This window comes from Euphorbia lathyris, chromosome 6 (genome assembly GCF_963576675.1).
Source record: "Euphorbia lathyris chromosome 6, ddEupLath1.1, whole genome shotgun sequence".
In the NCBI taxonomy this organism is placed as follows: domain Eukaryota; kingdom Viridiplantae; phylum Streptophyta; class Magnoliopsida; order Malpighiales; family Euphorbiaceae; genus Euphorbia; species Euphorbia lathyris.
Genome location: NC_088915.1, coordinates 45,482,650 through 45,493,344, shown reverse-complemented (window position 1 = coordinate 45,493,344; position 10,695 = coordinate 45,482,650). Strand labels below are relative to the sequence as shown.

At 35.5% G+C, this 10,695-nt stretch overlaps 2 protein-coding genes across 2 annotated transcripts; one reads left to right on the top strand and one right to left on the bottom strand.

The window, feature by feature from the left end:
• Positions 1-211: 211 nt before the first annotated feature.
• Positions 212-4,867, top strand: LOC136232601 (uncharacterized). Its single transcript, XM_066021833.1, has 6 exons — positions 212-444; positions 536-627; positions 716-815; positions 2,115-2,964; positions 3,101-3,231; positions 3,775-4,867. Exons 1-6 carry the CDS (start codon positions 347-349, stop codon positions 4,643-4,645), a joined length of 2,142 nt encoding a protein of 713 aa, XP_065877905.1. The 5' UTR covers positions 212-346; the 3' UTR covers positions 4,646-4,867.
• Positions 4,868-6,756: 1,889 nt separating this feature from the next.
• Positions 6,757-8,999, bottom strand: LOC136232081 (F-box/LRR-repeat protein 4). The gene has a single exon (XM_066021120.1). It carries the CDS (start codon positions 8,867-8,869, stop codon positions 7,484-7,486), a length of 1,386 nt encoding a protein of 461 aa, XP_065877192.1. The 5' UTR covers positions 8,870-8,999; the 3' UTR covers positions 6,757-7,483.
• Between the last annotated feature and the right edge of the window lie 1,696 nt (positions 9,000-10,695).

The window sequence follows — 10,695 nt, the reverse complement described above, 5'->3', positions numbered from 1 at the left end:
TTTCAAAATTAATTTAATTTAATTTAAATTATCAATTAAAAATATATATTAATTTTAAATATATATAATATAAAATAATTTCATAATAAAATATAAAATTATTTAAAAATAAATATGTCAATTTATTTATTTATCTAAGTTTCGTAACGGTTTTTCCACTAGTGAAAATATAGAAACCGTGATCCTCTGTGTGTTAAAAGTCAAAATACGGTCATGGCATTTTTATACTAGAGTCGCTGCCTTTTTCGTTTTAGATCCTTCTGCTACAAAGCCGAAATCTGATCGATAAATGGCGCCATAACTTCGTGCAAGCGATCGAATTCGAAGTTATTGTGAATTAGCAATCATGGCAGAGACAAAGGTGGATACCGAGACCCCGAAGATGAAACCAAGACCAATCGTGAGGCTTGGGATCTTCCTTATTTCTCACAGTCTGATTGTTAGGTATTTCTTATTACAATCCTAAATTATGAATCTCATATTGATTATTCAAGTCGTGATTAATGTTTGCTTTCTTTCCGTTGAGGATTTTCAGTGTCGTTTGTTGTACGGCTGGGGTTTTGGCTCTCTTCTTACTGCCAGTGCTCGCCAAGAATACTTATATTTCCGAAAATGCCTTAATGCCTGGTTAGCCACTTCACTTTCTCTGCTCCAGTTATTTCTTTCAAATGCCAAAGCGACGATTGACATTTATGTTTGTCAATTGTTTTTACAGGTTCCGCAAGTTCTATGCTTTCTAATTATGACATTTCAGAAGCAAATAGATTGGCTAAGGACTTGAGTAGATTGAGTCCAGGATCCAAGGACTCAGGCATGTATGTGTATCGTATACTATCTATTTTCTTTTTTTCTCTACAATACATAGGATCTATGGTTAATTGTACAAGAGCAATAGAAGAGGGAGTCAGTTATAAAACTAAAGCAGCAGGGATGGTTGAAACAGATAGGTGCCATAGGGGTGTATGTTATCAAAGCATGTCTAGCAAACTGAAAGAGAAATTTTATGGAATAGCTACTGGTAATGCTTTACATGAAAGCGAGTGTTGGAGAGTAATAAGACAAAATTTGAAATAAAATGAGCTTGCAAAGAAGAGAATATTGTGATGGATGAGTAGGCACACAAATAATGAGTATATTCGACAAAAGTACGTGTGTGGCACTATTAAAACAATCGAAGAATGTTTGAGGTGGACATATATAAGACTAGTCTGTGGATGCTCCGTTTTTAAATTTGTGAAAATAAAGCTTGAGATAGCTAAGTAGGGTAATCAAGGTTAGGGGAAGGCCAAGATTAAATTTGATAAATAGATCTTTCAGAGATCTTGAAAGGAACTAGAATGAATAGAAAAGAAGAATCCACGTACTCAAACTCAATTAGTTGGGATGGGAGTAAGGCTTGGTTGTTAACTTGTTATGGACCTTATGCTTGTTGTTGCAACATTGTAGCATGAGTTTTATATATTCATTATTCATTGGATCTTTGATTGGACAACATTGTATTTGTTTTCTAAATCACATAATACATGCTTGCAGCGCTTTTGTTTTCTCTCTTTTTTTTTTTTTTTAATGATCCCTGAAAGTCCATGCAAGTGTTCATTATGCAAACGAAGTTGTTTTATGAGATATTTTAGGGCTGGGAATGAGCAAAAGTGATGCATAGATGGCTCTTTAAGCCTTAGTTGGGTAATCGTGAGCTACTCTGGGTAGGATTGAGATAGGTTTGTTTATCCAGGAAGCAAATAAAACAATTAAATATTCCAATTCCACGTTCTCAGGTTGAGCTACATTTGCTGAGATTTAAAGTATTGGGATCTTGTTAAGGATTCTCAGAGCCTACTAGATAAGCTTAATTTTTTGCTGGAACGTATATATCTGCTTCCGTGAAAAACTTGATTATGATCGTATGCACACTGCTACACATTGGACTATTTATTTCTGTATAATGGAGTAGCATCCTATAAACCTGGAGGCATCTATATTCTTTTCATGACATCTTCTAAATTTTATTTGTTTGTGTTGTTTATGTGGAATGCTCTTCTTGCTTTGGATGTGGAGGATATGAAGGAAAGAAATTATGATGTGATGCAATTTATCTTTATAATATTATTTTACAGAGAAAGTCGAAGGCTCCTAGCTATGTACATGTCAGACTTGGGTGCAGAAGTTAGTTATCACAAGTTTCTCCCACAGCCAAGTCAGTTTCATCCTCTCCATTTTTTCTCTAGTCCTGATTCTGGAATAATAGCAGAGAACATTAGTTGTTCATCATATGGTATCAATACCATTGGAATAATAAGAGCACCTCGTGGTGATGGTAAGGAAGCCATTGTATTGGTGACACCCTACAATTTTGGCAAAAATGATCCCAGTGAAACTCTATCTCTGACTACTGCATATTCAGTATTTTCCTTGCTCACTCGAGTCACATGGCTGGCCAAGGATATAATTTGGCTTGTTGCTGATTCGACGTATGGTGAATATGCGTCAGTTGCTTCTTGGCTTAGAGATTATCATACGCCAACATTTTCTGGTTTAGCTTCTTTAAACGATGATATATGTGAAAATATTTATGTATTGAAAGAGAATTCTGATCCGCAGAGGAAGTTATCTTATGATTTTAGACGTGCTGGGACCATGGCTGTTGCCTTGGTTGTAAAGGTTACAGATAAAAATGAACTGTGGGATGACACTCTTCATATCTTTGCTGAGGCATCCAATGGTCAGATGCCAAACCTAGATCTCATCAATATTGTGAATTATTTAGCTGTTCATAGGCAAGGTTTTCATGTAAAGGTTCAGAAATTTTGCTCTTTAATGGATAAAAGATGGCTGGAGATTTTGGGAAACACATTTGAGTTACTTGGAAAACTGGCCAGAAGTTTAAATCCTGACTGGAAATTTGGTATTCCAGGTGCAGATTACATTGAGGGCACTGCTACACTTGCAAGTTCATTGTATTACCAGGTATTCTACTTATTTTGCTGATTCTGTTATATTCTCACCTCTCTTTTTCTTTCTGGATTTGGAGATGGTGTGCGTTAGGCTTCCTCAGTTGGATCCGCAAGCAAGTATATGATACAATTTTTTTTCTACCTGTCAGGCGCTGGGTATTCCCACAGGTTCTCATGGAGCTTTCCGTGATTTTCAAGTTGATGCAATTACTTTGGAGATTTCACCCAAAGTTTCTTCTAACAATGCCAGGCGTAATGAATTTATTCTTCAAGGTGGCAGGTCAGTGCTTGAGTTGCATTCTGTACAAAGTCTATTATGCAAAGGCACTTCAATACCAGTGTTTGTTGTTCAAGTTTCCTAACAAAGTCCGGACAAATAAACTTATCTTCCCACTTTAAAATTTCGTACTCCACTAATTATACAGAAAAGTCTGCTTACTGCCACAGGGGCATGATTCCCCAGTTGAGTCACGTTTATGGGTTCTTTGTTGATGAAGGCTTGATTTTGACTAATGTTAGTGAATATAAATGCCTGGTAATGAAAGCATTTAAAGCTTTTGATGTTTCTTAGAATACCCTCTGCTTCTAGAGTTACTGCCATGCAGGCAGTGCTCTTTGTTTATCCTTTCAGCTTTGCTAGAGTTATTAAAGTAATTGGAAAAAAAAAGAATAAAAGTAGCCAAATCTAACTACTTGGGATTAAGTCTTGGTTGTTATTGTTGCTTTAGGACTCAATTCTTTGGTTAGGCAATTGAAGAATGCTAAAGCAATATTTTTTTGCTTCATTTGGCATTTTGGCTTAAGATTTTCTTATGTGATGCAGGTTGATTGAAGGAGTGATAAGATCAGTAAACAACCTCCTTGAGAAGTTTCACCAGTCATTTTTTCTATATCTCTTAACATCTCCTAGTAAATTTGTATCAGTTGGAGTCTACATGGTTGCTTTTGCACTTCTTGTAGCTCCACTGCCCCTGGTTGCTGCTTCACTTTATGCTGATGCTAATGGATTGGATCTTGGCATCAAAACGGACCAATCTAGTCCTTCAGAACCCACTGTATCAGATGAGATGGATATCTCTTTCAAGACATGGAAATGGCTTAAAGCAGCTAAAGAAGTGTTTCTTGTTCATGCATGGGGTTTGGTGGTTTGGTTACTTCCACTTTATATTTGTCAAATACCTGACTGTAGCCCGACAACTAGTTTGGTTACCTGGGTTTTACTGTCTATGTTGAGCCTCCTCATGTTGTACCTGATATTGGGTTATCAGATTTCTCCTGCCTCCCGATGTCAAAAGGGAGAATGGGCTATGCTAAAATCAGTGACTATCTCAGCTGTTTTCATTGGTTTGCTGCTCATGTCAGTTGTTAATTTTGCTACAGCAGAAATTGGGGCAATGTTAATGGTCCCTACATGTTTGATGGCTCAACCTCTGAAGCTTGACATTAGAACTGGAAATTTAAGGAGTTCCTTGAGGGCTATTTGCAATCTGTTTTTGGTTTTTATTGCATTTCCACCAGTTGCATTTTTCGCATCGAAAGTTATATTTGAAGGTGCTGATAGCATTAATGTCGGGGACTTGTGGAATTGGGTGGAATCACTTTGGGCATGGAACAGCGCCACTTACATCTATATAGGTATGGTACACCTGCCATGTTGGGTGTTATGCTTACACATTTTACTTCATTCTTGTTGACACATTTATCAGTTTTGTCCTCGTGAGCTAAACATGCAAATCAGTAGATGAGATTAACTTTTTTTATCTTCATTTCATATGCCTTTTCCAAATTTCTTAATTAGAAGTTGATTTCCTTGGAGAGTATGTGTTTCTTCTGTACTACTGTAGGTCAATCATTCATGTTATACACAGTAACAAAGTTTATAGATAATTAGCACAATTTTCGGATTTAACCTGAAATTTTACTTGTGCAGCTCAATAAACTGTCTTTTATTTTCACATATATATAGACGAAAAAGCATGTAAATGCATATGTACAGTTTAATTTGTTGGAAGAGATGTCATGAAATGAAAAAAAGGCTAGCCTTTCCTATTCATGATAATGATATGAGCATCTTGAATAGTTTTCTTTGGGGTAAAGGGAATCTATCAGTGCTTATTTACTTGGAATTAAAAGTTAATTGACGTAAAAGATAAAAGTTGATGAGGAATATCATATTCATAGATAGGAAGTTAAGTTAAGCAGCATATTCTTCGCCACCCACTTGAAAGGGAAAAATAGCAGTGAGTGTTTATTGATGATACCATACCATACCATCTATGGAGATGTGTGGTTGTTGTTTACAAGTGACACAAAATTGTATTTTATTTTTAATGTAAGAAAATGGTTTTGAGCTTTTAGTGAAGACTGGAGAATATGATTTTTTTTTTCTTTTGTCATATCAAAATGAGCAAAAAAAAGCTTTTATGGTTCGTTTTTCAAAAATAAAATAAAATAAAGAGAAATGGCCTTGGCCAAAAGAAAATCGTGTAAAATTCTAATTTCTTTATCAATATTATGAGTTTAGTTTTGAGCTTTTAGGAAGTTTGTGGTTAAATGAGGCTGAGAGATGTATTGGTTGCATTGCATCAATCCCATTCAAAAACCAAACAACAATTAAAACAGCGTTTTTCTATCTAGGATAGTTCCAAAATAACCCCTTGTAGTTGCATATCGAGTTTTCCGAAATAACCCCTTGTAAATACACATTTTACTTTTCACTAATATATCGATTCAACTGGCCAAGTTAGCACATATGGAGTTTTTATTTATTCCGATTCTACCATTGGCTAATTAAATATTAAAACTCAAAATAAAAGCTACTAATATCTCGAAAGCAAGTTCGAAGCCTTCATTCAATCCAGGATACTGCGACTTCTTGATAAGAGTCATGACAATTTTATTTTTTGAGCTTATTGTTAGAGTTAAAGATAACACCTCATTATCTCTTAAATATATTTGTTATTATCTATTAGATTAATCTCTGTCCTGCACCAAGTTGTTTTTCCTCCACCTCCATCAGCCCTCTATTCTACCACACCACCAAATTTTGTTACTTTCCCACGTCAACCTCCATCTCACATTAATATCCATATCAAACTATCCCTACATAACTATAGGTATTGATTCTATTCTACAGTCACATTGATTGTTTAAACATGTTATCAGCACACCCGAGTACTTATCTCGTGTAGCCTATCCAACCAACAATAATGATTATATACTCAATCTCGCATTTACTGAATGACCCGACATTGAAAACTCTGTTCATGCTTTGTTACTAAGCTCGATTACTGAACAAGTCTACCTGGTTCTCCTTGATCTCAAAGCCTTCTGGATGACTTTGGAACGCACGTATGCAGTTGTTTCTGGTACAAAACAATTCCAACTGAGTTTTGACCTGTATGATCTGATATGACTATTACTGCATACATGCAAAGGTAAAACTCATTCTTGATGATGTAGCTTCCTCTAGCAATCCTTATCCCATTCATCTGCTTCCTCCACTTATGTTCAAAAATCTGGGGGAAGATTTCCACAATACCATACAGACCTTAATCACACAGAAGGGTGCTAGTATTGATTTCTATGACCTTCGTGATCGCCTTGTATCATATTAGCTAACCCTGTTATTCTTGAAGCACACTTCAGCACTTCTAGCTCAAGTGGGAAAAATAAACAAAAAAATTGGAAAGAAGAGGGGAAGATGTTTCAAATATGGTGATGTCAATCACTGGGCTCATAAATGTTTCAACTACACTCCATGCATCATTACACTGGTTCTGACAATGTTCAATTTGGCAATGGATAAGGTTTGAAAATCTCTAATTATGGTCAGTCGAAATTCGAAATTTGAACATCTGTGATGTGTTACTTGTCCCTAAATCTTTTGATGATTGTTCCCCTATTTTCGAATGTTTAAAAAGCAACCTGACTATTCATCTCTTCGAGTTTTTGGATGTGGTATATTTTCATTTCTTCGTCCCTATAATCAACATAAATACAATTTTCGATCAAAATTATGTGTTTATCTTGGTCCTTCTTCCAATCACTCCGGTGAAATCTGTATTGATCTAAAATCCGGACGTATCTATGTATGCAAATTTGTTGAGTTTCGTGAGAATATATTTCCTGCTGCCCCTGCTGTACCCTCCTCCGATCCCACTAGCACGAGTTCAACTTACGACACATTATATCAACTCCCATCTCTCCTTGGTCCGGCACCAGGTATTGTATCTAATCCTCGTGTTTATATTAAACACAAGCCAGATGGTTCAATGGACAGTTATAAGGCTAGGTTGGTTGCTAAAGGGTACAACCAAACATATGAGCTTGATTACAATGATTCTTACTCCCCAGTGGCCAAAGTAGTCACTGTTAGAACATTCTTGGCTTTAGTAGAATATATGCCTGACCCATCCACAAAATAAACATCAACATTTGTTGAAGAAGATTTATACATGGTGTCACCAGAGAGATACATTATAGTAGGCAATGCAATGCCTATCTTGAGAAGATACATAGATGATTTGAACTTAAGTGAAAAGTTGAATGAATTTGTTTGCTGCCGATGTGGATGCCACATGAGAAAGCTTGGTTTGGTCGACATGAAATGTTGTGAACCGAGGAGGCGCATTCAGGATAAACAACTCAATTGCCTTAAAATCAATCCCACCGCAGTTTATTATATCAACACATTTCAATCTCTTGCAATTCTTCAACATTGAAACCAATGTCATTCCACTAACTGCTTTGCATCCTCTCAACTTCAATTCAACAAGATTACTGCATGAAACTAGCATTGAAATCAACTCCTTATCAACCAATAACTCATTTTCAGACAAGTCAATTTTCCTTAATCCCCTCAATTCCTGTCCTAAACCAGCTAGCAATCCAGATTCTCTTGCAACAATATCACAATTTATGAGGGATAGTTGTTCAATCCCTGGATTTAGACCCTTTAGCCCTTCACCATTTTCAAGACAGCAACTTTCAAGCCTAAGAGAGGAAAGCCCTCTCATATTCATACCAATAGCTGATAGATGAACATTGTTAAGGTCTAAAGGTAACCGAAGATCAATTTTCTGCAAAATAGACCTGCAATTTCTAATGAAATGAAGTAATCCTTGTTCACTTCCACCATCATAAATCAACACAGACTTCAAATGATCACAATTCTCTGCCAACCTTAACAAAATCAAACCAACAATGCTTCTGCAACTCCTTAATTCTATTTCTTCAATACCCTTTAAGCATTTTATAAATGACAAATCATCATCATCACCGATGCTTTCACAGCTTTCTAGCTGCAATTTCTTGAGCTTTTTGCAGCTTCTCCATAACCAACCAAAACCAGAATCATCCGCCCTTGTAATCCCTGACAAATCAAGAGTCTCCAATCCCAATTCTGCATCAAGTTCTTCTTGTTCATATGAAGAATACCCATTGCAGTAATTGTTGTCTGATACACGGATTGATAAGTCCTTTAAAGAAGAAAAAAGGGCAATCCAATTTAAGAAAAGAGGCCTAGAGAGAAGAATATGAAGAGAGGTGAGATGGGAAAATTTATGAGGGAGAGAAAGGAGAGAAGAAGGAGAGAGAGGACCCACCAAAAAGCTGAGGTGCTTAAGGTTGGAGCAGAAAGCGGTGACTATGAAGAGAAGATGATCAGAGAAATGAAGGGTGGGGTGAGGCGATAATAAGAGGATATTAAGAGAGGAAAGGAAAGGGTAATTGGGTAGCAAAGATTCAATTGTTGAAGTATCATCATCAGGGTTAAGTCTCAGAGAAAGACAGGTTTTTGATGTTCGGTAGAGGTGGAGCCACCGCTTCGACACCAGAGAAACCGACCAAGATGAAGATGATTTTGGAATTCTAGTAAAAATATCTTCAAGCAGCTCATCACATAGCAAATTATCCATCTTCAACTGTTTTTCCAAAGACTCTGCTCTCTCTCCTACACAGAAAAACCTTAAGCTACTGTTTGGTTGTAGTGAAAGAAATTCACTTTCTAAACTTAAAAATTCCAAAATTAATATATAGGCTTAAGGCTTCAACAACAACATAACATAACATAACATGTGATACATACATTTGTTTTTGTTTTTGTTTTTGGTTCAATAATTTACCTAATTAAGTTAATGTGTTGTTTCAATTTAACTCATATTATTAATTGATCATATATCATCTCTCATCTCATCATAAAATAATTCAATTTCTCATTATCATATTGGTGTTCGATACAACTCCTCAAAATAATATTTCATATATATATATATATATAAAATAAGTGTGGATTTCACCTAACCTACCAAATAATTCAAACTTAATTTTAAAATAAAGTAAGATCAATTTTAGTCCTTATATTATTAAAAATTTGAAAAATTCGGACATTTTAAACATTAATTACGTTTAAAAATATTTAATGCGTCACTACTATAGTTACAATTTTTTTTTTGTTAAAATGCACAAACTGAGTTAATCACAATTGTATTTATCAATATGTCGAAATATAGTAGAGTATTGCCTGCAGAACTCGTTCATTGAAAGATCACAAAGTCATCTTAGAGATAAAGACTCTAAAGTCAATTTTGGGTGGAGCAATATCCTAGGAACGACTTTAAGAACTTGTGGTCATATCCAATCCTCACCCTAACGTTGAGTACCTCCCTCGGTACCTAGTTAGAGGCCTGAAGTTCAATCTACTGAGCGTGGCTCAGCTTTGTGACAAAGACAAAAGGGTTATATTCGATGTATCTAGATGTCAAATCATAGACAGTAAGACAAATTCTATTATCCTTACTGCTCCTAAGATAGATAATGTTTTCATGCTGAACTTAGAAAACAAGTTTTCAAAAGAAACCTGTCTTGTCTCAAAGGAAGAAAATTCCTAGCTATGACATAGGAGACTTGATCATGTGAGCATGGACCTTCTAGCCAAATTAGCAAGAAAACAATTAGTTGAAGGACTACCAACTCTAAAATTTGAAAAGAATCAATGGTGCAATGATTGTCAAGCTGGAAAGCAAACTAGAAAATATTTCAAAAATAAAAATCTAGTATCAACCAAACGTCCTCTGGAACTGCTACACTTAGATCTTTTTGGGCCTGTACAGCCTCTGAGTTTAGGTAGAAGAAGATTTACACTAGTAGTAGATGATTTTTCTCGGTATACACGGGTCATCTTGTTCAGTAGCACTGATGAAATATTCGAGACATTTTCAACCCTCTATAAAAGGATTAAAAATGAAAAGGACTTGAAAATCGCTCACATCAGAAGTGATAATGGTTGAGAATTCAAAAACCAAATGTTTGATGAATTGTGTGATACCAAATGCATTGACTGTTGGGGTTTATTGTCATATAGACAATTGTTCCAGGATATAAACCTAATGTAAATGAATTGTTCTTTATGTCATTTGTTTTAATAAGATATGGTTTCATAACTGTATAAAGGCAACATCTTTTAAAGAACTAAATAAGTCTAATAAAAGGAAATACCTGAGTTTATTTAAAGTGATTATAAAGTGTTCATACAAGCATGAAGTGAGACGAAACTTTATGATAAACTAATAAACTCAAAACCACCCCAAGTCAAGTAATATGTTTTGAATAGGGATTGACATAACACTGTTGAGACTTGCATGTAACAATGTTTTCTGTCGAGACAGAGAGCTGATCTCACAAGCTTCAGATATGCAGATATCTGGACAGTTACATGGATCCAATGAAAGGGGTTCATTAGGAT

Excerpts from the sequence above, each read along its gene's own strand:
- LOC136232601 (XM_066021833.1), top strand. The coding sequence starts at position 347 with ATGGCAGAGACAAAGGTGGATACCGAGACCCCGAAGATGAAACCAAGA. Across the intron at positions 628-715 it reads CGAAAATGCCTTAATGCCTG|GTTCCGCAAGTTCTATGCTT; the intron begins GTTAGCCACTTC and ends TTGTTTTTACAG. Across the intron at positions 3,232-3,774 it reads TTTATTCTTCAAGGTGGCAG|GTTGATTGAAGGAGTGATAA; the intron begins GTCAGTGCTTGA and ends TATGTGATGCAG.
- LOC136232081 (XM_066021120.1), bottom strand. The coding sequence starts at position 8,869 with ATGGATAATTTGCTATGTGATGAGCTGCTTGAAGATATTTTTACTAGA.